Here is a 27,780-nt window from a genome sequence, read left to right on the forward strand (position 1 = left end):
CAGATCTGGGACTAGGGTTGGATCCAGGCGCTCGTTCAAAGACAATAGTACCTTGTTAGCAGATAGTTAACCACAAGGATGTCAGTCTTCTCAGCAGATGGGGTACAGAGCCGAAAAAGGAGGAGGACTGCAGAACACCTCCCCCTGCCCCGTGTGAGGAATGTCTTGTCAGAAGAAAAGAAATAAATCCAGGACAACCACGCAGGTTGCAAGACTGGACCATGGCCTCTGTCTGCTTTTGAAAATACTACTCCAGGCGTTTATATTTCTTCAAGTGTCTCCACGTCTCCCTTGCAGCAGGAAACCCATTAGCCAGGTGTTTGAAGTTTACTGCTGGTATTTTTTTTTTTGTTTCATTTTTTATTAATGTGTCACATTGTTATAATGCAAACAACGGCAGTTGTATAGAGCCCAGAAAACAGTAAAACTGCTGCATAAGCCTAGCTTCAGTTATGAGTCTGTCTTTTTGAGGCTGCCCCCCCCCCCCCGCCCTTAATTTTTGTTAATATAAGTATCCCACTCAAGTACAGCGCAGGCTCTTGCGATAGAGAGGATATAGATGGTTGATTATAATACCCTTTGTACCTAGAAATGCCTGTAATGGGTGTGTGTGTATATAAAATTTGAGGGGGGAGGAAAGAGGTATGGTCTGTCCCACAGGGACCCCTGAGTGTCACAGAGAAGCCCCAGGCCACCGAAAGCCCAGCGGCCTCAGCAGGGCCCGAGGAGAAATTTATTTTATTTTTAAATTTAACTCTTATGATCTCAGTGGTGCCGGGCCCGTGGCCCGGCGCAGCCCCGCGATTCCCTCAGCAGGCGGGTAGCGGGCCCCGGCTGCTGCTGTTAGCGCCGCCCGCTGCCGTCACGCGCCGGGAGTGTGCGTAGGGTGCACGATGGTGGCGGCGGGCCCGGCGGCGGCAGAAGCGAGTAGAAAATGGCGGATTTCGAGGAGTTACGGGTGAGGAGAAGCGCGCGCTGCACGGCCAATATGTTGTTCGCCCTTCCCTTTCCTCCCCGCCGGGGCCGCTCGACTCACTGTGGCTGCCCTTGCCCTCCCGCGGGCGGTGGAGCGGCGGGCTGCGGCGCGGGGCACCAGAGGGGCGCTTGGCGAGTCTGCCTTCCGTTTATATACATTTATATTATTGTTTTATTATGGGGGAGGACTCTGCCTTTCCCCTGGGAGGCTGGCATGCTGTGCCCAGCCTGCCATATGCCTTCCCCTTTATTACTATAATTACTATTTTTAATAACGTTTTTCTGCTAGTAAAAAGCACCCCCTCCTCCAGCGTGAATTCCAGTGTTTCCTTCTAGACTCTCTAATATCGTGTTTTTTAGTCCTTCGTGCCTTTTGTGTTGTGGACTTTCTGTAGCAGATTTCTGGGAGGAGAAGGGGGGAAGTCCCTGGGTGTTTTAAGGTGTGTGTGTATGCAGTATAATGTACATCGGTTTTTTTTTTTTTCCCCAAATATATGTATACATATAATGTGTTTTCATGTAGATAATCTCTGTTCCTTGAAGGATCTGTTAGTATCTTTGTTGGGAGGGGGATGTGTCTGTAGGCAGCATCCACGCTGGCAAAAGTGCTGCCTATGGAGCACAACGTGAACACTAAAGTCCTTCCCCCGCCCAGGCTTTTGTACAAAATGGAGAGAGGTAGGAAGGGAGAGGAAAAAAAAGCCATTTAGAAATTATTCGATTAAATATGAACCAGTATGGAGATGGGCATTAGTGTGGAGTAAGGTCTGATGGCTGGACTAGCTTGTAATGGTCTGCCCAGTGGTAGGAAATGTGCTGCAATCACCAGAGAATTTCCTTTACTAAAGGCATTTGGTTGCAATAACCATGGTGTCAGTGAGGAACTTGGTTGTCAGACTTTTATTAGTCATTTTTAAAATTATAAAAAATTATGATTTTATTTTGTTTATTTCTATCCCAATCTTAAGAGGGGAATAACACAAGCCTTCTTAAACATAAAGCTGCAGAATTATATTTTTAAAACTTTTTTTGGTGTGTGTTTACATGTTTTCTTTTTTGTTTTCCTGACTTACTTCTAGCCCTCTCTCCAGTCTCTCTCAACTCCTGTAGCTGTTGGTGGCTAAAATCCCCATGTTTGTAGAGGTTTATGTAGCATCTCTTCTGGATACTTGGTCCAGAGGTGTGATTTTCTTCATCTGAAGAACTGAACTCAGCTAGATGTGTACAAGCATCAATGGGTTTTTCCTGGGTGCCTGAGCACCTTTGAAATGTAGATATGGCACCTGAGTCGCTTGCTGAAAGTAACCCAAGGCAGTATGGAAGGAAAAAGGACCTGGGTGTCAGGCTGTAGGACCCTGTGCAAAGAGAGGCCATGTAAGAGGTTAATAAGGTTGAGGTGACTAGGTACCTAATTTCGCTATTTGCTTCTGTGAACTTAGCTTGCTACTTATGCTGAGTCACCCTGCTCTTGCTGCAACCATGATATAAGATATCAGCCGTGAAGAACTGGTAACTGCAAATAATGTATGAAGGAGTTGCAGCTGTCTATAAAAACACAAACTTTTCCCAAGACAGCGCAGATCTCAGGCAAACTGTAAGAGGTCCGCCGCCGGCCAGCTAATAAAAGCTTGCTTTTCAACCCACCAGGTTGAGTGTGCGGGTGATTATTGAGATTACGGACTAACAAGGCCAGCTGCAGGACTGCCCTTTCCTCACTGGAGATTATAGGGTATTGGTAGCTAAATACTTGTCTGAAGTAACCTCTTTTGATGTTTCCATTCAGTTTATCTCTCAACTGGAGTGCCTGTGAAATGAATCCGTGGTGCTGGGGCTGCTCTAAATGGCTGCTCAGCACACAGATGATAGCAATTTGTGGTCCATTTTGGGAAACAGCTGAATGTTTCTTTTGGAAGAAAATATAGAAGACTGCCTCTTGCCTTAAAGGCCTTTACTGCAGCTGATAAGTCTCTATTTATTTGAGTGGGGAGGGTGTGCTTGGATGTATCTCGCAGATACTGGACTTGTTTAAGTTTTATTTCTAACAATTTCTTCCTACTTTTGGCCAAGGAGTGTGTGTTGGGGTGTGTGTGTGTTTGTGTTTGTTTGTTTTGATGGGTCTTTTTCCCTTTGTATCCGCATCTTCCATGAATTGACTTTCATGAGTGACTTTTAAACTGCTGCTTTATAGATTAACCTGCAGTATTTTTTATGGCATTATTGTTTGCTGCTCTCATGTTGATTGCAGCTTTCTGTAATACATCATCTCTACCTGCCTTATAAAATAACAGTAGAGACATTTGGAGAGTTGAATTTCTTTTAGTAAGCTGTTAGGGGCTGATTAAAAGTGTGAGGTTAGAGTTCTGTCTTAAATGTTTGAGGGAAGCTTGTGGGGGCAGCATGTCTCTATTCACAAGCTGAAACATCACTTTAATATTAGCTAGTGCCACCCCTGCCATCATCTGGATCTTTAAAACTTCTGGGAGCTATGACCCAAAGTGTTGTAACTGAAAGAAGACTTTCCCTCTGTAAAAGTAAACTAAGAGATTCACAATAATGTTCTGTTACATTGTGCCTTTTGGGATAATATTTACTTTATTTAAAGATTCAGAAATAATTTTAGCAAGAGCTGCTTCTTTTCAAGATTTTGCTGAAAAAGTCCAAGGTGAGATAACTTTTACAGATCTTAAAGAGCTATGAAGAGAGAGAAACCTATTCACATAAAGGCCTTTATTAATTAGTAATTTATATGCTGTAGGTTTTCAGTTGATAAAATATTAGGGAGTTAAAGATGAGATGATGTGGCGAGGGCATCTTTTTCACTTTAGAAGTATAATTTCTAAGCCTGTTGTTTAGAAACACATCCATGAACATGGCTCATACTTTTTCTACAATCTTTGCTCAAGAGTAGCACTATGAATGTCAATGTAGGTAAAGATGGATTTGGAGCAGAGGTCAGCAAAATGTGGTGACCTGGAGGCCAAGAGTGGTGCATGAGCTGATTTTTAAAATTTTTTTTTTTTTTTTTTTGAGAATGTAACATCCAGGACCTGCAGCTCTTCCTGATGACTCGTACCAAATCTTCATTTTGTCAAAATATGGCTTGAAGCTATGGTTTGCATGTGAGTGAAATACTCTAAATAAATAAGGTGATGTGATTGTGTTTCTGTGCTTTGAGAGAGAGCATCATCTTGTTTCCCTGAGTTTCTGTTAGCATCTTGGCTCTATTTGGTGAAGATTAGGACAGTCTGTGTGCTGTCATTGACAGGCTGCTGATTTCTGGTTTAGAAGGCAATAGTTTCAGTCTAGTTGTATTTGATCAGATTTTGAAGTAACGTATTGCAGTGCAGTAGTGTAGTACAGTAAGTAACTGTAGGCAACAAATACGTTTGTGCTGGGACTAATTTGTGTGTGACACTATTGGTAATTTCATGGCTGTTAATTTAAAAATATATATATTTAGAAGAGATGGAAGTGTGCCTATATATCCTATGGGGAGAGGGGGTTTTAGTGGAAAATTAAGGTTTATAAATACTGAAATTACAACCCATATTTTTAGTTTTTCCTTTTGCATATCCAATACTGAAGTTCTATAGTCAAGAACTGGTGAGCAGCCTGGTTTCAGCTACCATACTGAAACACAAAATGGCAACTTGCTCTCGCATGTGTTAAATCTCTTTAACAGAATTGGTGTCTTGTCCCTGCTCTGGTTGTTTTCTATCTGTGCTACCACAGTGCAGGTGCCGTGTCCCAAATGAGGAATGGGAGAGATGAGGCTGATAATTGTTGCAGTCATGGCGGCCAAAAACACAAACAACTGGGGTAGATGCAACGCAAACTACGCTTTATTGTTTTCTAAGTACATTATTTATACTGAGCTTTCCTCGTCGTGGCTGCTGCTTATTGGTGAGGACTACAAAGGACAGTAGCTAGTGACAGAATTATGATTGGATGATTCTTAGCTTGGCCAGTTTCTGCTCCATGGCCAAAACCTCCTTAAACTTGTTAATAACTTTCTGCTGTCTCTGTGTGAATTTCCTATCTCATAGATGCACTCTAATCTTTTCAAGGTTAATGTTCTCTGCTAAGGGAGCCAGGGATTTCACAGACTTGCTGTAATCCCTGACAGATAATATGGCAAGGAGGCTCCTTATAGGTGCATGCCCTATTTGGTGTGAGGGGGAAATCACTTTCTTTTGAAGTAATTTGCCTGTACCATGATTGTAGTTGCTCTTTCACATATGTTGCACGTTCATAAAACCTTATTGATTATGATGTGTCTGCTTTGGTATGTCTGTAAATAGAATAAATAGGGCTAAATAGTGTAGATCAGACTGATGTATTTTTTTGTATGCTATTATTATTAGAGGGAACACAGAAGCAGCTTTAAGGGGAAAATGTTGCAAAAGCCTTTGTTTAATTACTTTAAGTAAAACTTCCTTTTTGCAAGACTCCTTTCAAAAGCATATATAGGATCTTTTGCATGGCTGGGCAAAATGTATCTTTTTATGCTCCCAAGCATTTTTAATGGGGGCATTACTCAATTTAAAATCTTGCTGACTGTGATATTGAAGTCAGCATGTGCCTTCTAATAAAATGAAATCTGTCTTGTAGCAAAGTACTTAGTCTGTAGAATTTCCACATAAAATGTTAGCTGTTTCCAGGCATGATTGAGTGTGCGTTTCACCTTGATTAACTTGCAGGAATGCAGCAAAGACAGCAGTAAGAGTAATAAAGTGTGTTGCAGGGTGTTCTGCATCCATAATCTCAATGTAAAAGATTATTTTATCATTTTTTTTCCTTCTGATTCTATAATCAGTGTAATGCTGTCCATACGAGACAAAAGTTGATATTGCTATTAAGCTTCTGTAACTGTTTACAAACAAGTTTGCAGTAAATTCTTTAGTACTGACATGCTTTTATGTGGCATAACTATAAAGTTGTTATACTTCAAGCTATTTCTGAAGACTACTGAGAAGTTTAATTTTTCTTAACTGTATTTGGCTGTGAGTCTAAGGAAAAGTGACAAGGGAAGGATGGGTGGCAAGAATACACAGCAGGAGACTCTGTAAGTGTTACCACCCTATAAGTGTAAGGCAGGGATTTGGCAGGATAAACCCCAAACTCTGAGAGCTATAAACCTTCTGCAATCGATGCCTGAAGCTTCAAGTTTTCAATATAGGACAACTATTTAAAAGTCAACAGTTTGGTTTCAAACCGGTTCTAAGGCTTCACTTTGATTCTAGAATGCTTCTGTTTCGTGCTTTCTGTTAGGCCCTTCGCTCACCCTTCTGAGAGTCTGGAATTGGCCCAGTAGAGCTGTCCAGACTCATCAGCTGGTCTTTCATCTTTACAGTTCAGCATCCTTGTTACTGGGGAAGAGCCCTGCACAAATGGGAAGGAAATTGCTTAGCAGAACACTAGACAGTTTTGTACCTTCCTGAAAATAGAGCTTATTCACGAAAATGAAAGATTGGGGGTATCCTAGAATGCTTAAGGTTGGAAGGGACCTCTAGAGATCATCTAGTCCAACCCCCCTGCACACGCAGGGTCACCTAGAGCACGTGGCACAGGACTGCATCCAAGCAGGTTTTGAAGATCTCCAGAGAAGGAGACTCCAGAAGCTCTCTGGGCAGCCTGTTCCAGTGCTCTGTCACCCTCACTGTTAAAATTTTTTTCCTTAAGTTCCTGTGGAACTTTTGGTGCTTCAGTTTGTGGCCATTACCTCTAGTTCTGTCGGTGGCCACCAGTGAAAAGAGACCAGCACCATCCTCCTCACTGCCTCCCTTGAGGTACTTATATACACTAATGTGCCTGCCAAATTCATAATTCACAGTAGGCTTTTTCGTTCTAAACAAAAACAGCTTCTAAAACTAAGTAAACAGCGTTAACAGCATTTTTTTGAAGAGATTCTAGTATCTTAAGGTATTAAAACTTGATATCAAGAGAGCGGCCAGGAAGCTTCCTGTCATAGACGAGAAGAATCAGCTATGGTGGTTAAGCTATTTGTTAATGTGAAATCCATCAATTGCTATTAAAATGTCCATTTTGCTGTGCCATTTCCAAGAGTGAAAGATGACAGGCTTAAACATTCATCTGATTTGGTGGTGCTTCAAGGGAGGCTGGTAGAGCTGATGCTTCTGGCTTCCTCTGAACTCAAGATACTGCTTTGTGTTTGTGGGTTTTAATTATTTGAGAGAGAATTGAAGTTTTTGTGTGTTTTCTTGAGATAATCCAGCCAGCTTCAAGCTTCTTCCTGTGTACTTCACTCTTTTGCCTTAGATTTAAATATTACTGTGTTTGGTAAAGGTACGAATGGTACGTGCCCAAGATGCTAAAGGTGAAACTAGAATGTTGGAAGTCCCTACACTTCCCTGTGCTCCTCGGAAAGGCTTGCTTAGCATGACCTGTTGGTTCATTGATGCTTATCTCCATTTTCTTTCCAGAATATGGTATCAAGTTTTCGTGTTTCTGAGCTCCAAGTGTTGTTGGGCTTTGCTGGCTCTAATAAAAGCGGGCGGAAGCATGACCTCCTGATGAGGGCACTGCACTTACTGAAGAGCGGCTGCAGCCCGGCAGTTCAGATAAAAATCCGAGAACTCTATAGGCGGCGGTACCCAAGGACAGTCGAAGGACTCTCGGACGTATTGCCGATAAAACCCGCGGTTTTCAATTTGGACAGTAGCCCCTCTCCCGTGGAGTCGGACTTGACCCTTGCCAGAATTTTCCCGTCCACGTTGGTCACCCCTCAGTCTCCCTCGTCGCCCGTCAGTTCAGTGCTTCTTCAGGACACTAAGCCACACTTTGAGATGCAGCAGCCATCCCCTCCTATTCCGCCTGTTCATCCCGATGTCCAGCTGAAAAGCCTGCCTTTTTACGATGTGCTTGATGTGCTCATCAAACCTACAAGCCTAGGTAAGTGTTCAATAGTTTTGCATAGTGCATAAATTGTAAAATAGCATTATCTAAAGCAACGGCTAAGTTCAGCCTTGATGAAATGCTTTCTGCAGATGGTGAAAAGTCAAAACTTCCTTCCTGTGCTTGCTTTCTTATCCTTGCCTCCCCACCCAGTATTGTCAAGCCACAGTGCAGGAAGCAATGTTCTCTTCTACAAATATATAATTGCATATAAACATGAGTTTCTTTCTTTTGAATATTAGAGGGATTAGATTTGTCTGGAGGACTTGGACCTGAGGTATCTGAGTGATACAAAGGAGCACACTTGTCAGGGCTCTCAGGAGGTGGATTTTCAGGTTTGGTAGTAAGTTGCTCCAAGGTCAGGAAAATAAAAATCCACTGGTTTGCTAGTTTGCATCTATCTTGCTGCAACACTTGTGCAGTTTTTGGCATACTGCACTGAAATACATGTTTTGACTGTACAACAAACAGTCAGGGTTTTTTTTTGCACGCAGTTTAGTGACTGATTTTCAGCCCATCTCTTTTTACATTTTAATCAGTACAGTATGGTAGGGTAGATCTTTGTGTGTTCCAAATAGTTTAAAATCTTGTTGAGCTTTCTCAATATGCTCAAAAGAGGCATTTGAATAATTTAAGAATAGGTGGTTTTCTGTCTTGAATTTCAATCTGCCTTGCCCTGCGTATAGGGTAGGAAATGTTCCGTAATGATTTAATAATGCCAACTGATTGTAAATAATGACTTGCCGCTCAGCAGCGTGAAAAGTGCTTCCATTTAAGACTTCAATGTAACAATTGTCTTCAGTTGGCAGATGCTGAAAAAATTCAACAAGTTGCAAGTACAATCTACTTGCTGCAAACTAGATCGTGATATGTAACCCAACCCATTTAAAACAGTTTTTATGCGCAAATGATTCAGCATGGAAGTGATATCTTCCTTTTTTAATCCTGATTTATTAAGAGCTTTTGAATAGACCCTGGAATCAGAACCTGCTAAGACTTCTTCCTGGGCAACTATGACTTTAGCCAAGTGCTAATCTTTGTTTGGTACCATTTAAAACCTTTTTTGGGTGGTCTATAGAAGGTAACCTGCTTCAGACTGTAGAAATACACATTTCAGTTGAGTATTGTTTTTTGAGACCAAAATCTTAATGAAATTTGCTTAATTGCTATACTTCTGCAGCAGAAGTATACCTTAGTTGCTGTTTTCTGTGCACGCAGATGAAGATCTGATGCATAGCCTTTGAACTAGGATATAAAGTCAAACAGGGTGATCTAAAGTGTGTAGTCTAAGTGGGGACTACAGATAAAATGGGGATTCTTGAATTAAATAGCGAAATAGCAAAAGCAGGCATCAGTGCCATTTTGCTAACTGTTATTCAAATAAATCTTTGCCTTGGTGTAGATATAGCTTTGTGTTTTCTCAGTAGAAATACTTTCATTTTTGTCAGCTCTTTGCGCCCTCTAAAACAGCTTAATTTCTTAGGCAATAATAGTGTCTTCAAGGCTGCGACTTGTAGCTAAGGAATGGCATCTTCTGATAGGTGTCCTCCAGCATCTGAAGGAGCAATCATGGCTTGAAATACTTGTTGTCACTTCTGTTTATGTATTGTGACACCCTGTTTGATGAGACTGAAGTTTAAAAAAAAAAATCGATACAATAGCTGCTTTGGTATCAGACAGCTCTGTAGTTATTGCTGTCACTGCATTTCAAGAGAGAATCTGATGGTGCACTGATGTCCTATCTAAATGCTGCTTTTCAAAATGAAAGCAAGTTAATATTTCAATTGAACTATTTCAGACGAGAGGAAAAAAATAAGCAGTGTGTTCTGCACTGTTTCCTGTGTAATTAACTTTTCTGCCCAATGAAAACTAGAGATGGCAGTAATATTTTGAAGAATTTTCCCAGCAGCTGGCTGCTTCTGCTGTGGGAAGTCCTCCTGTTGCTGAAAGGAGGCTGCTTCCTTGGGACAGTCACTGAACTGTAGTTAGTGAATTCCTCTTTTTCCCTTGAAAACTATGGGTTCTTCATTGCATGTTGTCCAGTCCTCGTAAGAAGAAAACCTGGTTCTGTCCATTTGGGTTCTCTTTGGAAATGGGAAGGAGAACAAGGATGCTCTTAAGTGAGTACTTGCCTTCAACCTCCCAAACCTGAATTATGCCCCTTCCAGAACACGGTACTCAAGATAGCAGCAGCTGGAGCCAAACTCAGGATTGTGCCTGAGGAAGAGTGGGGAAGTGAGATGGGAAGAGGTGCCCACTCCTCACACAGAGGGCCTTCTGAGACTGAAAAATGAGCGTTAGCGAAAAAATCACTGTAATAGGGATTTGTGAGCAAATTTGAAGATACTTTCTTTGTATAATTTTAGATAGAACATGAATTGTGCATGGTTCCAGTTAGTGGACTTGGGGGATTGAAAAGAACAAACTTAATCATTCTGTATTTGAGAATTAAAGATTTAGAAAGCAAATAGGCAGAATAGGTCAGAGAGTTGGGAAATATAGTCTGTGTTACTGTGATTCTTTAAAAAGATTCATATTGTTTTATACTAATATAATAATGTAAGAAGGAATGTAAGTGTGGATTTTTGCTTTAGCTCTTCAGTAAGAGAATGTTTTTATGATCTTTTAAAAACATGCTTTTTTGAAGTGCAAGATGCTACATGTGCTGTGCATCCAAGCGCAGAGTAGAGCTTGGCTGAGGAAGGTGGTGCACATGCAGGTGAATCCTATTTCACATTTCTGTCCTTCTGTGTGTTTTGTATAGAGGCTCTTTTCTTTGCAATTGTCTAACTGGTTGGATACTTTAAACTATTGAATGAGTCCAGCCTGGTCTCGTTGCCCAGAAGTAGAGAGGGAATGGATATAAACTGTGAATGCTTAATATCAGAACACTATCCTAACAGCCAAGTAGGATTCTGATATTAAAGATGACTTTTTTTTTTTTTTTTTTTTTTTTTACTCTTTTCTCCGTGTGCTAGTAAAGAATCCAGACAGGTAGTGCAGCTGACTTCTCTAGCTCTGGAGGTTGTTTTCTCCCTCCCCCCCTCCCCCAGAGGCAGAGTTACCTATAGCTTTTTTGAATTAAATAATTTCCAGCTGTCCACTAATAACTCCCATGCACATTCTCCTCTTACTGTCTTAAAATAGTTGTCAATATCTTGGCTGCTGTTTCCCCCTCTCAGGTATCCAGTGTCATATTTTTTTCTTGCGTCCTTCCGATGAAGTGTGAGAATTCCAGAATGCTCCAGCTTATCCTTGCTCCCTGTGAGGATTATAGCAGTTTGCCAAGCTGCTTGTTACCCAAGTGTAACACAATATGAAGCCATCTGAATATACTTGGATGAATGATTTGTACCACTGCTTTCCTGTTGACAGTTACAGGTGGTGTAACAAGTTGATTATGTTCATAAGTGACATGTGCCTTATTCCAGGAAATCTTGGTTATGAATCCTGTGTTAATCAATGATTTCAACCTCTGTGGTTAAACCTCTTTCTTTCTCTCTTTCTCTCTTTCTCTCTTTCTCTCTTTCTCTCTCTCTCTCTTTCTCTCTTTCTCTCTTTTTCAGTACAGAGCAGTATTCAGAGGTTCCAAGATAAGTTTTTTGTCTTTGCTTTAACACCTCAGCAGGTCAGAGAAATCTGTATTTCCAGGTAAGTGAGAGGAGTGACACACTAGTGTAGATGATAAAAATCTGGTCTCCTGAAACTTGGCAGGAGGAGATAGTGGGGGGTGGGGGTGTGTTATGGTTTGTTTTGTGTGTGTATATGCATCCCATAAGCTTGCAGGTGTGGAGGTGTAATCCTAACAGCAGCTATACTCAGTAACAGGCTCTCTTCATCTGGAACTACTCAGCCCAGAATTATGTGCAGTTGGGGGCAATGCTGCACCACTAGGGAGCTGAATATTACTCGCTTTTAAATAATTTTGTCTATTGGAGAGGTGTTAAAGCTTTTCTTCCCTGTATATTTCCTGGCTGGGGTTGTGGAAGGCTGCTTTTCTCTTCTCCCAGGATTCATGTTGTCATAAGAGCTATGGTGTGAGCCAAAAGAATTCATGGGATTTAGTTCTTCTCTAGCAGCATCGTGCTTTATCACTATGAACTCTTGGTAGAGGATGGTGACCTTAAAGTTGTGCTTAACTTGCAGCAGCTAAAACTGTAGAGGCTTTGCCTTGAAGATTTGTTCATAGCTTTATTTTAATTAAAAGAGGGGAGAAAGTGATCAGGAGTTTAGTGATGTTGGGCCAGGTCTGCCAGTTCTTTCTGTATATGGCTGGAATATGAGATTTGCTGTCTAGGTATTTCTGATTTCTTTGTCACAGGGACTCCTTGCCAGGAGGTAGGAGAGATTACACAGTCCAAGTTCAGCTAAGGTATCTTTTTTAATGTTCTCTTAAAGCTTGGCTAATGTGATTAAAGACTTCATGTATGTGAATCACTTTGTGCTGCCACTTGAAAATGACACCTCTCTCTTCTGGGGCTCTAGGTTATGCCTAGCAGAGACAAGCTGCCCTCAAGAAGATAATTACCCTAATAGTTTGTGTATTAAAGTAAATGGGAAGCTGTTTCCATTGCTGGTAAGCTAGCTTGTTTGTACTTGGTTATTTGTCTTTTTTAAAAAATATATTAGCTTGCTTAACCTGTCAGCAATTTCTATTGCTAATTCCTTTAGCTCTTGCTGTTAGATACGATTTGTGCCTTTGCCATGCAAGTTTCTCATGTTTCATTTAAAAACAAAACAAAAAACCCAACCCAGCAACCTTGAAACAGATACTGCTGCCCTAGGACAGGAACTCTTTTGCAAACTCTTCTGGAAGTTATAGAAGATGGAAGATGATAGATGGAAACACAGATTTCCCCCCCAGTATTGCTAGAAAACAGGCTGGGAGAGGAGGTGGGAAACCTTGTTACCAGAATGCTTCCTTTCTCAGCTATGTGGGATTTTTTTCCCCTTTCTGCACCAGAGACCCTTGTTTTTGCTTTCCTTAAATCACTGTCCCCAACTTCTTCCCCTTCTTTAACCATTGCATCACTGTATTCCATCTCTTTTCAGTGTGTAAAAGTATCCTTCTGCATATCACAAAAGAGTATTCTTTAATCTGTTCAGCAGAAATGTTCAATGAGAAAGTGAAAAATGACTTGTCTTGGAAATCCCCCCTCAGGTGTGAGCTGAATGACAGATACTGCTTCAACCTGACTGCTGTTGGAGACGCTTTTCCCTTTTCCTTTAGCCTCACAGTTTGCATCCCTCTGGTGGCTACTCTTCTTTTGCAGAAAATAAATAATATTTGCTTCTGAGGGCACTGTTGTTGAACTCCTTTTGCCAACTTGAAAAATCCTTAAACAGGCACTGTTCTGGCTTGTTCTTACTTAAGTGTAGAGCTTTGAATGCTGCTTTCTCGGCCAGTATCACAGGTATAGTGTGTAGTGCACTACAGCAGCTGATTCTTCTCCTTAGTTCTCTTATGGCGAATGTGGGCAAAACACAAGCCAAGTGTCAAACAAAAATGCTTGTTTTTCTTTATGGGGAGCCTCAGTAGACCACGGTTGGCTTTTTCCTTAGAGACCTCAGCCTGCTAAGGCAGAATGGAGATGGTCACAGAGAAGAGCAGTCAGGCTTCCTTTTGATAACTTTTTGGCTATAACAGATTCTACCTGCTTTGACTAACAAAGTTCTTGCAAGAAGCAGAGAAGACTAATTTTTGGCATATGCTAATCACTAGAGCAGGCAGGCTAACCCAACACTCTGCTGGTTGTGGTGGGCAAACAGGACACTTTACTGGAATCCTGCGCCAGAAGGGGAAGATTTTAATGTGTTCTAGGAATACAAGATTGAATCTGACCTCAAGGTGATTGCTTTGTGGAAGATCCTGTGATCTTCCAGATAAGCTCATTAAGAGGAACTGAGATAGAGGAAGGCCCCTCCCACTGCAGCAAAAGTGATTAAGGTTTATATTCCATAAATTGCTGCAGCTGTCATGTCTGATTAACAAAAGGGCAAATCATTCTTTTCAGCATGAGATTTGTCAGCAGTGCCTGCACATCTGCTGCCTCCATGTTCTGTGCTAAAGCACATATGGGAAGATTCCTGCTGGGAGCTATGTTGCTTCTCATCTGGGGCCTTCAGCAATTGCTGTCCACCACTTTGGTTTGGTGGATCTTGCAGTGGAAGCTACACATCCTTGTTCTGTCACCATAAGCAGCAGCCTTGTCTGGAGTTAATAAAATACAGTAGTGAGGCACAGCCAGGAACCACAACAGCAGTTTTCCAAACTGCTTTTATTTACCTGTTGTTAGATGGTCATGGTAACACATTCTACATACCCTGAGGGAAAAGTGCTGATGAAATAATGTATATCAGTGATTGTTACTTCTGATTATTTTTCAAATTTTCTGACTTATTTTCCAGTAATTCTTTTTCAGAGTGTTACATTACCCACAGAATAAAAACCATACATTTGTGTTTAAAAAAAAAAAAAAAGCCTATTAGCTGTTAAATACACTCAGTATTCCAAGTGCAGCTTATCTTCAGGAAGCTGGCCAAATTACAGATGGCTGCTTGCTGAAGTTGATGCAGAGTCAAAGCAGAATCCTTATGGTAGTATCTTTTTCTCTTAAATTAGTCCTTAGGCTCTGAAATTCAAGTAATGATGATGTCTAGAGGAGATGCAGAGCTCCTGGTGTGGGACTGGATTGTGTTTCTTAGAAAGAACTGCTGAGTTCAACCTTTGGTGACTTGCGTTTGCCTCTCACGAAGGTTGTCATTGCGGGGCTCTGATGTCTGAGGTGCGTGGAGTGCAGGGTGAACAAAGCATCAGCATTGCTTTCTAGTCTTAGAGTAAATTTATCTGGCCGCAAACTGTGTTTTTTATCATTTTGGCATTTCTGTAAAATCAGTTTAAAACCCCAAATGCTGTGACCTTGATTCATTTACAGTTTGGGACTGTCAAAGACTGACTGAAGGAAGTGTTGACCTCAGTATCCCCTCCTTGACCCTAGAGACATTCCTGTTTTCCCCAACCCTGCCTAAAGGCAGCAAGGCTGTTTCAGCAGGTTCCAGAGCTCAGTGGGGAGAGCCAGTAACACTTTCCCTTCCCTTTCTTCTCATAGGGATACGCTCCACTGCCAAAAAATGGGATTGAACAGAAGCGACCTGGGCGCCCCTTGAACATAACATCTCTAGTGAGGTTGTCGTCTGCGGTACCAAACCAGATTTCTATTTCCTGGGCTTCTGAAATTGGAAAGGTAAGGAGGGCAGTTGGGAATATAGAGAGAAGTGTGAATAACCCAAGAGCATTCCTGTTCTCCCTGCTTTCTGATGTTGCTGGCAGTGTATCTGCCAATAGGTGTTTATTAATAAAAGTGGATGAAATATTACAAGTTCCAGGAAATGAAGTAAGCTATAGAAGCATGATTGTTTGTAAAACATACATAAAATTTCCCTGCAGCCCTTGCATGGAAGGGGAGTGTAGGTTCCCAGGCTCCTTTAAAGTATAAGAGCTTTATAAGTAGGTTTGCCATTGGGGATTGCCTGAAATGTGTAAATATGGACTGCATGTGTTAGATCCTGAAGTCTTTTGGGGGAATAAATGGTATCAAATGGCTCAGACATGACAAAAATAACAAAAAGGGGAGCAATGGAGAGTAATAAAAGTAGTATTTATGTAGCCATACCTTCAAAGGCAAATTTTCCAACATCTGTTGGAATAGGCTTTTTAAGAGGAACAGATGTGCTAAGGCTGTGGGAGTATGGGTGTAAACATGTATCTCTGGGTCTTCCCATTTTCTAAAAATATTTACAAAACCAAATTTAGCTTCATAAGAACTGTTAAATAAATATTTCCATCTTCATTCTTTCGAAAAATCCCCCTTCCCCAATTGAAAATGGCCTGAGTTTGATTAAAACTATGCTTGTAAAAACCAAAACACAGGTGAAACTTCCAGTTCAGAAAGCTCTTAAATTACTTTAAGTGGCTGAATGGCTGCCTAAGGACTCCTCCCCAATGGCTTAATGAGAAGGCAGTGAAGATTTCCTTCCCTCTCCCCCATAAGTTTTAGTAGTAGTTCCTGTTCCTTGCAACTGTTGCTAAATAATGGTTTAGGTATCTTCAGTGTCTGGCTATTTTTGTAGGTCCTTCTGGACTTGATTATCAAGAGCCTTTGATTTTTTTTTTTTTTTTTTTTCCTCCCTTTTTAAGAAGTGAAAGGAAAGCTGTATGAACTGGGCATGTGTCTCAAAGTGAGACTTCAGCATACGAACAGACTGAAGCTTTAAGGAAAAAGAGGGAAAGTTGATGTTTCCAAAGGGAATGAAGGGCATTGCTGACAACAAAGATTCCTTAAAGGAGGAGGGAGGAATGTTAGAAAGATTTAAGAGATTGACCACCCTACCAATAATAAGGCATGAGAGCTTTGAAATGACTACAGGAAGTATGAATTTGGCTTTTTCCTGCTGTCCCTATACTCTCACTCCTCTGCATCCACCTAAATACATTCCTATGCAAGCAAATAAATGGGTGATTGCCCTGCAATTTATTGCTGTCATGGGACTGGTAGTGTCTTGGTTAGTGACACTGAAGAGAGCGTGAACATAGCACAAAGGAAGCTGGCAAGTGGCATAAATTGGGGAGAAATCATAAACACTAGGGAAGACACCTCTCCTCTTTGGCTGTGTCTGAGCTTGGTTTAAAAGTGGAGAGCAAACTGCAGGAAATGCCCCAGTACAAAGGAACGGGGCAGTTCTATACCATGTAAAGGTGCTGAGCTTGTACCTGGAAAAGCTCATCTGCTCTTTACAACACAGTTGCCTTTGAGCTCCCCAATACCAGAACAATACTGGCCAAAAGGAAGGATATAGGAGACGAGCACAATAAGTTTTTGAAGACCATATGCATCCAACTCCTGTTTTCAAGAAAAGCTCAAATTGTCCCTTAGGTTATAACTGGAGCAAGGCAATAACTGGAACTGGCATAGTTTTGTTTTTACTGTATGCTAGAACTATGGTAAATACTGAGCTGTTGTCATGGTGGGAGTGTTGTGTTAAATAACTTAATTGCTTTTTTTGTAGAATTACTCCATGTCTGTGTATCTCGTTCGTCAGCTTACTTCAGCTATGCTTTTGCAGAGGTTAAAGATGAAAGGTATCAGAAACCCCGACCATTCCAGAGCACTAAGTAAGTCTGATCCATTTTCCTGTTTGTGCTTCTTGAGGGCAGTTAGAACTGGTAATGCTCAGACTTGGAGCAGTTTGGGGATTGGGTGGGGAGTAGATGAGAAGTTCTCTTGCTGTTGCTTAGTTGTCACGCAGTGATTCACTGTAGGTCCTTGTACTAGCAGGCACCCCTAGAGGACCCTGCTGAGGTGTTTTTACAGGAATAGAGGGAGCACAATTTGCTGTGGAGGGCTGTATCATATAAAGATGTCCTAAATATCTGTATTTTCTTTCCTTATATGTGATGCTGCTGTTCCTGTCTTTATACCTCACTCACTGATAACTGCTTTTATTCATCTCCTTGTATGTTGAGTTGAGTCTGATCTACTAACTGTTGTGGCTCTTGGTGTGTTTGCTACACATCACAACAGTCCTATTTCTTGCAGTGTTGGTTGTTTGCCTTGAAGCCCCTGTTCATTTGGTGTTTCCTAGATGCTTAATTTTTTAGGTACCTGGAAACAAAAGCTTGTGTACTGGAGAGTTGAGAATAGCATTTTAAATAATAGAGGTGTCTGTGTGTAACTGTGCATATTAAAATTTATTTCAATAGTTAAAGAAAAACTAACTGCTGACCCTGATAGTGAGATTGCCACAACCAGCCTGCGGGTATCTCTGATGTGTCCTGTAAGTATGTTTTCATTTTCAGTGCAAACTGAGCTGATTTCAAAAGGCCCTGCTTTTCCAGCTGTTAACTGGCTTTTGCTTATAGACTGCTGCTTAAATATAAAATGTGGGGAGAAGGGTCCCTACAGAAGCACCTGATTGTAGCAGCCTTCAACCAACTGTGATTTAGAACCATGAATTCCTGAGCTTTAAGATAGTCAGAATCAAGTTGTTATTTACACGTGTATTGGGATTTTTAAAGTGAGTAGTTGGGCAATATTGAGGCATTGAGACTATTTGGATAGGATAGTGGAAGGGCACAGTGGGTAATAAAATTCTTACATTGCTGACTACTGTAAAGAAACTGATCCATTTTTAAAAATTAAAAGCTGCCTTGATTTCTCTTCCCAGGTAAAAACTGGTCTTATATTAGTGACTGGTCAGTTAAGTCATGTATTTAAAATATAGTTAAATTCTGTGTCGAAATTAAACTGGAGTTCACAAAAAAAGAAATATTTGGCTAAAAGGAAATGATAAAGTGAGTGCTGCAGTAGTTTAGCAAAAATAAAAATCCTAGAAATAATATTGATATAAAACTAGTGGAGACTGCTGCAGTCTGATCTGAAGTGTTTCTGGTGGATCTCAGCTCCTTGGTAAGAACTTTGAGGCCTGCTCTCCTTTCTTGGAGAAGGCCGCATGCTTGGATAGGGTGGGTTGGCAGCCAAGGCCTGGACCTTGGGTACCTCTGTAGTGAGAAGAGTCTGTTACCTCCCTGAGTGTGTTTGGTTTCATGATTAGCCATCAAGGCTTGGTTACTTTTCTGCTGTTTTGACACTCTTTTAATACATCTTCTGCAGCTGGGGAAAATGAGACTGACAATCCCGTGCCGGGCTGTTACTTGCACACACCTGCAATGTTTTGATGCTACTCTTTATCTTCAAATGAATGAAAAGAAGCCTACCTGGATTTGTCCGGTCTGTGATAAAAAGGCAGCTTATGAGAGCCTGATATTGGATGGGTAAGAGACTGGGTCTGCAAACTACATATTTTTTTGTGATTTTTTTTTTAAACGATGTACTTGATAGTGTTGAGACTTGGGATTTGGCTGTTTCTGATATAGTTTTGTTCTTGAAATCTGTTAGTCTGGAAGGAACCATTAGAATCCTTTAGTTACTATTCCTGTGTAACAAAGTGGATAAACTCACTCCTAATTGCATCATTAAGCTTTTTGATATATAGCCCATCTCCTTTGGAGAAATCCAAATCTGACATGTAGGGATGAGATGGTCTCCCTTTTACACAAATTATCACTGTGAAGCTTTTGGACATTATTTTTAAGTCATAAATCATGTCAGCCTGATGTAAAAGATAATGACTAAACTTATATAAAGAAGTCTATGAATTTGCAATAATGTTTGAACTGAATAAGGGTCAACTGTGATCCTCTCTAGATTTCTGCTCATGGACTTCTGCAAAGACTAATGGGAGTCCTTCAGGTAAGGTGAACTAGGAGAGCACATGCTGTGGTTCAAGGTTCCTTGTAATTAGCTTTGCAGCTGTTTGCAGAAGACTGGAATCAAAATCAAAGCAACTTAACTTTTATTCTGCAGGCTTTTTATGGAAATCTTAAATGACTGTTCAGATGTGGATGAGATTAAATTCCAAGAAGATGGTTCCTGGTGTCCTATGAGGCCTAAGAAAGAAGCTGTGAAAGTCTCCAGTCCACAGTGCACCAACATTGAAAGTATGTGAACCTGGATCGCAAGCCCATGGAAAAGCTTCATATCTTGGAGCCTTGGTAGCTAGGATAATGTGTACAGATAATGTTTTGTGGGGCTGTGTGTGCATGTGCTAAGTTGAGGTCCTAGGTCTAAAAGTGTTTTATTTTTTATAACGCTTCAGAAAATAAAAGCTTTTAAAAAGTTGATAGGTGAAGATTAAAGCTTGTGCTCACTGCTCTTAACATGACACAGTGCTACTAGTAAAACTATTCCTGGACCTGACATCCCCTGTAGTGGCCAGGAAGACTAGCTAAAACAGGATTTGAGATTTTTTTTTTTTTCCCTCCCCTCTCTTGCGAATTGAAACTGCTCATGTTGACAGCCTTTAAGCAATAGTGACATTTTACTTTCTTGTTTAGGTTCCAGTGTTGTTAGCAAGCCATGTGCTGTGACAGTGGTCAATGAAGTAAACAAGAAGAAAGTTGATGTTATTGACTTGACAATAGAAAGCTCCTCCGATGAAGAGGAAGATCATGCCAAAAGGAAGTGCATATTTATGTCTGAAACACAAGGAAGCCCAACCAAAGGGTTTGTCAATTTTCAAGTTAGTTGTTATTCTGTAATGTCTCAGATAAACTGATGTGTATACCAATGAACTTGCAGTCTCTTTGGGATTCAGCTCCATGTTTCCAAAGGTGACTTTTTAGGCCCCTTCTAGAAGGTAGAAGATTGTATTGATACAGAACCTTTGTACAGGCAAAACATTATTAAATAGTTTTACATCTCACAAAAGGCTTGTGCTGACTTGCTGTGTTTGCAGGAATGTTTTCCCTAGAAAAGGAAACAGTTTGACAGTCAGTGCTCTCCTAGAAAGCCGTCTATCCCTAGTGCAGAAACCTTAGGCATTCTTGTTAAGCTAGTGTTGTCTTAAAGGCTTTTCCATGGTCTGTAATAGCCTTTATCTGCCCTGGCTGCCAAGGATTGGGCTCGTCTCACACATTTCATCCATCCTGTCAGTCTTGGAAGGGAGGCATTGCTGCTCTTCTGAGATGCAAGTTTTTTCTCCATCTCCCTGTGAACTTTGGAGTAATCTGTGGTAATTGGTTGTGGCTGAGTCCTGTGCCTTTTGGTTATAACAAACCACCTCCCAAGCCCTCTAAACTCTATCTTTGTGATTTAGTCTGGTCTTTAGGACTGACTAGAGGCCAAAGAGCCTCTCTACTGCTCTGCCTTCTCCTGTCCCAATTCAATTCAATGTGGCTGCAGTTGCTGCTTGTGGCTTCCTGTAAAGTTGCTGCTGTCATTGCACAGGGTGTAAGGACCTGCATGTGAGGGATGTGTCTGTTCCTCAGCATGGTGGCTTATCTCTTTAAAATAATAAACCTTCTGTTTCACCATCTCTTTATGTGGTGAGCAGGGATGCTGCATCTCATTCCTCAGGAATGTGTGGTCTTTTGGCAAACAAATAGTCGTCTTCAACAGTTTTCAGCAGTGATACTTGAAGTGCCGTTGCTTATTGTAGGACTCATCCACAGTCCTCACGAGAGCTCATTTTTAAATGACAAAATAGCTACAAATACCACATCTGTTCATGAAGTTTCAGAAGGCACCAAGACTTCCTTCCATAACACTGCTCCTGTGTTTGAGATGACTCTCTGTGACTATAACTGTAGAAGGACTGTTTTCTTGTATATCTGTTACTGATGTATTTTTTTTCTTCCTGTTTGAGTATGAAAATGGCATTTTTTTCATTCTTCAAATGTAAGACTAAACCAGGCCTTTGGGAAGTAGCTCATCTTCTGTAAACAGTGCTGCCTGAGTATAGTCTTTGCAAAATGGTGAGTGTCCTCCTGTAGGCAAAAGTGCTTGAGAAGGGAGGGTCCCAAATGTGGCTTCTGAAATCAGAAACAGCCAAATGTAGCAGTGCAGCAGTCTGGGAAGGAATGAGTGGTACAACCCACTGCTGGTGGGCTGGGGGACATGGAATGATTGGGAGTGGGATTCTTGGGTGTTTCCATGGGTTTTACTCATGGTGCTCTCCTGAAGAGCTGCCCTTCAGCCTGGGCTCAGGCTGTAAGTGGAGATGGGCTTGATCCTTAGCTCTTTGTTAACATCCTTGGTGTACAGGGTAGTGCTGAGGAGCAGTTACGTGGAGAACTTTAACTAGGTGCCCTCATCTTGGCTCTGGCTACCAGTCTGTCCCTCCCAGGGTGCTCTACAAACAGCCACTTCTGTTCCCGAGTGGCAGAGTGTGTGAATGACTCCAGCGCTGTACTCTGTTTTAATGCCAACTTGCTCTTATGTCGCAGCTGCTGTTGAGAGCCAAGATATGGTCATGTTATAATGAAGACTGTTATCAAAGAGGAGATTAGTGGAGTGCTGTGTAGTGAGTAGCCACTCGTGTTGTGACATAGTGACCTTGTGAATGAGAGTGCACAGTGGTGCCTAACAGCCAGGTTGTTTGTAATTTCCCATGCTGTTTAAAACAGGGTTCTCATGTATCAGCCATCGACTGTAAGAGTGCCCGGTGCGACAACGGTTGATGCTGCTGCTATTCCTCCTTCATTAACAGACTACCCAGTACCATTCCATCATCCACCAATATCCAGTATTTCATCGGACTTGCCAGGTAAGTGGTGACTGTTTTTAATGCATATTCTGTGACAGCCTTGTTAACTTGTGGGGTGGGTAAAAATAGAAGAATTGGTTAACTCTTTTACTGGAACAAGACTGTATGCAATGTCAAGACAAGTCTATAGAGGATAGGTTATGTGACTGCCTTTCCAGTCTCAGTTTGCTCTTCAAAACTGTGGTGTCAAAAATGCTGCCTCTGGCCTATGCCTTCAAATTGGCATTTTGGTGTGACAGCCAGAAATGCTTCTTGCTGTGTTTAGTTAGACTTTATATGAGCATCTAATTGTTGTGTGTCATAAACCTGAGGGAGAGTAGCTGCTTATTTTTTGCTATAGAACTGGCACCAACTCTTCCAGGCCCTAGATACAGAGAAATTCTGCTAGCTAATTCTAGTGGTGATCCGTCTAGACTGTATGGAAAAAGCTTAAGGTGAGCTACAATATGTAAGCTGACCTCTTATTGACTTTCTTTACCTAGACGTACCCTAAATGCCTATGATGTATTCTTTAACACTGCTGCTAAGTATCAGACAAAAGGTGGGGATACTGATTATTTTCTCTCCTGGCTCCTTGGAAAGAATTTTGTAGATTGAGACTCCAGGCTTTTCCACTGGCTGTAATGAGCCCAGAGCCTAAGAACTGGTGACTTGACAGCAGGCGTCAAACTGGACCTTGTGTAGTTCCCTTCTTCTGTTCCATTGCCTCTCCCCTCAGTAACACCCCTGGCTTCTCATCCTTCAGCATCAGTTTGGCTATGAGATGGTTTCATTCCTTTTTTTTTTTTTTTTTTTTTTTTTTTCCCCTCTGCCGCCTTTGGTTCCCTGTCTGCTCCCTCCCTCCACTTCTTCCTTGTCCAGAAACCCATTGCCTCCCTCTGGACAGCAGAGTAAACTGAGGGACCTCAGACCGTTTTGTTCATCTGTTATCTAAAGTCCTAAAATGTTTTGGAACCCAAGGAGCTGTGAATGCTGTAAAAATCAGCTGAATTTAAAATCTCCCTTAAATTTCCCCGTATGAGGGAGGAGAGATGCTGCTGTCCAGATTCAACAGTGAGAGGAGAGGGTTTATCGCTTTTCTGTTGACATGGCAAACAAGGCCAAGATTTAGAAACAACTGAAGGCTATGACTACTTAATGGCTTCATATTTTTAAGCATTGTGCCTTAAATGCTTGTACATTAATGGTGTATAATTTGGATGCTAGTTGTCACTCCTCTTGGAGGATATACCTTGACCTACTTGTAGCTTCCTCTTCATTCCTTTTATTTGTCTAGACACAAAATGGGGATGATATTAGATATATTTCCTTATTGGCTGCCCCATGGGTGGGGGAAGAGACCTGCTGCTTGTTTTTGGACTTGTGCATGTTGTGACTTTACTTCATTCCAGCATCTTTAATGTGATGACACTCTTCATGTCCTAGTTTGGCCAAGTCAGGTACAATATGCAGTGAAACTTGCATTATGAACCAACAGCTCCAACTGGCAACCTCCATCTAAGCAACCATACTGAACCACCCTGCAATATCCAGTGAATAATACATCATTATGTCATTTTCATTCTAAAAAGAGCCACTTGTGCTAGATAACTTTTGCTGCTGCCTGAAGTAGTCCTTGAGAGTGGTGTGATGGTAGTGTACTTCATTTAGAAACTGTGTAACAAATGCAAAATCTATTCAACAACAGTTCCTTAAAATTGTGTCACCAGGAAATGACTTAGCAGAAATACACATCAATTTTTCTTCTTTTCTTTCTAGGTCTGGATTTTCTTTCGCTGATTCCAGTTGATTCACAGGTATGTTTCTGAACTGCAGTGGGGCTTAATTTTTAAATCTTATTTTCACAATATGCTGTCTTAAGTAACTATCAGGATGCTGTCATCATCTGTATCATGTTTGCAATCCACTTGGTGCAGGAAAACATGTGTTTCTCAAAGTAGAGTTGATAATAGAGTTAAGGTAATAAAATAAGGACTTCTTCAAGGGAAGATGCATAAATAAATCCAGGCACAAGAAAACCTCTGGTGGTTTGTGTTACTAAAGGAGATCCTTGCATAGTACTGGCTTGGATGCAGCTGTCAGGATTGTTGTGCTCTTAGTTTGTGTATTTAAAGGCTAACCTTTGGATTTAGGAAGTGTCAAAATGATCTAAAGTAATCTTTCCCGTAAGTTGCCTTTCCTGTCTTGGAAATGCAAACTTCATAATTTAAAGTTAGGAAAAATGATTCCTACTGTAATTAGATTCTCACAGAGAAACCTTCAAGAAAGGGAAGTATTAGCTCCATAGCTTCAGATCCTGCTGTCTTAGTTGACCCTTTATTTTCTCTTTGGGTCTGCCACTAGAAAAACAACATAATGGGACATTACAGTGGAGCTCACATTCTGGTACCTTAAGGAAGAGCTTTATCCTTTTTCTTTCCCCTTACTGCCTCTTGCTCTGTCTGACCTGGATCTGAGCTGTCCAAGTAGGAAAAACAGAAGTCTGTTTGTTTGGAGCCTTCAGGAGAAACTGTGGTGCTACAGAGTGTCTGTCTTGGACAGTTCAAACAGCTTGGGCTCAGTTCCAAACATACATGATTCCAAATACACATTCTAAGATGGGAATCTGCAAGTTAAGATGCATTGAACTACATGTAGGGGAAGTCTTAAGAGTTTCATCTTCTGTGACACTTGGCAACCTCTTTCAGCTTCTAAATCCTGGGGGTGTTCAGCTTTACTCTGAGATGGCTTGTCTTCCATTTTAGGGAGTGTAAGTCAAACTTGCAGCTCATTTGTCACCACTAAAATGTTTAGAGTCTTGTAAGCATCATTGCTGGCAGTGACACATGCTCTGCAAGTGGGGACTAGCTGCCACTGTGAAGTTATTGTGATCTCTGAGCTAGCAGAGAGCAGCCTGTTACCTTTGGGGTGAAAGGAGCCTGAAATATGTAACTATGCCCTACAACAATACAAATGCTGCTCTTTTTAATGGTGATTATGTGGTCATGCTGGTGTTCCCTTATGGACCAGTAAACGTTCAAACTAACTACCTATTAGAAGATGGGAAAATGAGGAAAAAAAAAAAAAAAAGGTTGTAACTACCCTCTGTGCTCGTTTACTTGCCCATTTGCAGGGCTCGGGGTCTTGCCGTGCATGTTCTGATAAGATTCTGCTGGTAACTTGTGCTTGTTGTGGGGAAGATGTATCTTCAGAGCATACATTTCCCTTGTGCAGTTAGTCTCTTCATTCTTCATTGTTTGTTTCAAGCAGTACTGTCCTCCTATGTTTTTGGATAGTCTCACCTCAACCTTAACAAGCAGCTTGCCTGGCAGCATCATCACCTCCACCAGTCACCACGAGAGCAGCACTCACGTTAGCTCCTCAAGCAGGAGTGAAACTGGAGTCATAACCAGCAGCGGAGGCAGCGCTCCCGACATCATCTCTCTGGACTGAAACGTGGGGCAGGTAGCATGGGATGCCAGCAGGAAGGGCACAGCTGCCTGTGTCTCTGGAACTGCAGTGTCTGGGAAGTTATTCTGATATTTATTGAAAAGATTTTTGCCTTTTGGAAAATGGAGTAAATTCATCTGCACCAAGAACAGAAGTGATTTAGACTTCCCCCCCTTGCTTGCTAAATAGCTGGTAGAGAAAAGGCTCCGTCATAATGTGCTTTTACCCTTTTGGCTTGTTATGGGGAAACTGACTTTTTGTTGCTGGGTAGAGTCCAAAAATGGCTTTTAATTTTGTTGTCAAAACAGCAATAATGTAAAAAAGGGGGGGACGGGACGGGATGACACAGAACAGAACTTTTCTTAATTAAGAAAAGGCACTTAGTACCACCAACCTGGACAAAGGTGCAGAAATGTATGCATTGGTGAGTTTCTAATACCTTCAACAGGGACCTGTAATAAACTTCCTTTAAGACAATGAAGGCTTGTGAAATAGCCATGACTTGTGTTTTATACTTCTCTTGCTCCCTCCTTCCTCCTGACCTGGAAGGAGTGGGAAGCCTCTGTAAATGCATTGGCTTTGTTTGTTTGTTTTCTCCCGATTTCATGTCCTTCATAAATGCCACACTTAGCTAAACTGACTTCTTTCTCTTAATGGTTTTGGGGCTGGGAAGGGGACAAACTAACTATGCAACCTCCTGCATTTTACAAACTGTCACTCCAGAACTGATAATCCCTCCTCACCAAACCCCCTACCCCACAACCAGCTGCACCACTGAACTACAGCTGATGCTCTTGCCTGACAACTCTAAGAAGTGCTAGGAAAAAAATCTACTTGGATTATTATAAAATCCTTGTTGGTCCTTACTGTAAATGCCACCCCTTATCAGATGACAAGTGAAGTGCATGCTCTATATGGCAGCTGTAAGGAGACAAAGTGTCTCTCCTACTTCACCCAGTGCAGGTTTGTTTTCCAGGATGTTTTGCATGACTTGTGTCACTTCACTAACTGCTCTGTCCTCTTGGGAATACTGCAGTTTGATGTGCTGTAGTGGAGGCATTTTAGAAGATGAATACGTACAGGCCCTTCCCCCTGAACTACAGCTACAGGTTTAGGGTTTAGCAATGTGTCCTGTATTAGAGCTATCTAATCATTTTTTTTCTAGTCAGACTGAGAACTTCCTCCTCTTCAACCCCTCTTGAAGCTGTTGCTTTGTTCAGTGTATGCAGTGCTTCCCCACACTGTGTGCACCCTTTTCTAGGGATAACCCCTTCCCCGCTGTCTAGGGAAGGGGTTACAGACCAGGAAAATCAAATTGTTTCCATAGAACCTGTATTTGAAACTACTCTTTCCCCAGTTATCAGCTTTCAGTTTTCTCCAATCTTGTGTTCCTTTTTTTATTGCTTTAATCTGAGATGTTTGTGCTTTTTTTTGCCTTCTGTTACCGTTACAGTATTTGAGCTAAGTACATAGATAAGAAATATTGAAGCAGGATGTATTGTAAGTTTTGTCTGCCCTGTATTTCCATTCTGAATGCTGCACTCCTCTTCCTCATTGCTTTTTTTTTTTTTGGATGACTCTTCATACCAGTCTTCAATTCACATGTTGGTCTTAATATTGTACCTACCCTTTGTTCTCTTTCTCTTCTGTGTTTTTTTTCCTACCTGTTAAAAGGATTGCTTTTTAGCATGACTTATTTCTAATAAAGCCATGCTCCTCATGAGGCTTTTTGCCTCGTGGCCTGCAGCTGCTCAGTGCTTTCCGCATCACAGTTGTACAGTAACTTGAACAACAGGAGTGCTGGAGAGGTTCAAAAGCTATTCTAAATAGTGCTTAAAACTGGGCTCTGTTACTGAAGATGCTTTTGTGCTGCTCATCAAGGTGTGACACAGGCACCTGCTGGACTGACTGAAAGGACCCATCTCACATGTAACTCCTAGTGTATGTTGTATGTAAAATGATTTATTTTGGACAAGTGCTCTAAAACAGCCTTACTATTATAAAGTATAGAAATTCTAGCTAAATATTTACTGACTTAACTACCGTAGCTTGCTCATGGTTACTTACCAAGCCTAAGCTATGGCCTCCTAGACCTTTAGTCTTGTATCTTCCAGACCTCTGCCAGCAGTAACAGAAACAGATTTGAGTCCTGCTTTCAGGAGAGGGCTGGAGATTTTTTTTTTTTTATAGGTTGTGGTGTGAAGTTAAGTGTTAAGGTAAATAATATCATAGAATCATAGAATGGTTAAGGTTGGAAGTGACCTCTAGAGGCCATCTAGTCCAACCCCCCTGCACACA

At 41.4% G+C, this 27,780-nt stretch overlaps 1 protein-coding gene across 3 annotated transcripts; it reads left to right on the forward strand.

Moving 5' to 3' along the window:
• The first annotated feature begins 933 nt into the window (after positions 1-933).
• LOC104568110 (E3 SUMO-protein ligase PIAS2) lies at positions 934-25,636 on the forward strand. Of its 3 annotated transcripts, none has more exons than XM_088538961.1 (14): positions 934-958; positions 7,419-7,887; positions 11,457-11,541; positions 12,212-12,262; positions 12,376-12,466; positions 15,000-15,134; positions 16,957-17,062; positions 17,651-17,724; positions 18,561-18,721; positions 19,314-19,447; positions 19,844-20,012; positions 21,914-22,053; positions 23,812-23,849; positions 25,303-25,636. In XM_088538961.1, exons 1-14 carry the CDS (start codon positions 935-937, stop codon positions 25,483-25,485), a joined length of 1,860 nt encoding a protein of 619 aa, XP_088395087.1. In that variant the 5' UTR covers position 934; the 3' UTR covers positions 25,486-25,636. The 3 variants fall into 3 exon arrangements, with proteins under 3 accessions (XP_088395087.1, XP_088395088.1, XP_088395089.1); XM_088538962.1 differs by having other exon boundaries at positions 25,329-25,636; XM_088538963.1 differs by lacking the exons at positions 23,812-23,849; positions 25,303-25,636 and adding an exon at positions 22,536-22,577.
• Positions 25,637-27,780: the final 2,144 nt, after the last annotated feature.

Source organism: Tinamus guttatus, unplaced genomic scaffold (genome assembly GCF_059628265.1).
Source record: "Tinamus guttatus ecotype Peru unplaced genomic scaffold, ASM5962826v1 Tinamus_guttatus_pri_ptg001297l, whole genome shotgun sequence".
Lineage (NCBI taxonomy): Eukaryota > Metazoa > Chordata > Aves > Tinamiformes > Tinamidae > Tinamus > Tinamus guttatus.

Excerpts from the sequence above, each read along its gene's own strand:
- LOC104568110 (XM_088538961.1), top strand. The coding sequence starts at position 935 with ATGGCGGATTTCGAGGAGTTACGG. Across the intron at positions 12,263-12,375 it reads ACAGTCCAAGTTCAGCTAAG|GTTATGCCTAGCAGAGACAA; the intron begins GTATCTTTTTTA and ends CTGGGGCTCTAG. Across the intron at positions 17,063-17,650 it reads CGACCATTCCAGAGCACTAA|TTAAAGAAAAACTAACTGCT; the intron begins GTAAGTCTGATC and ends TTATTTCAATAG.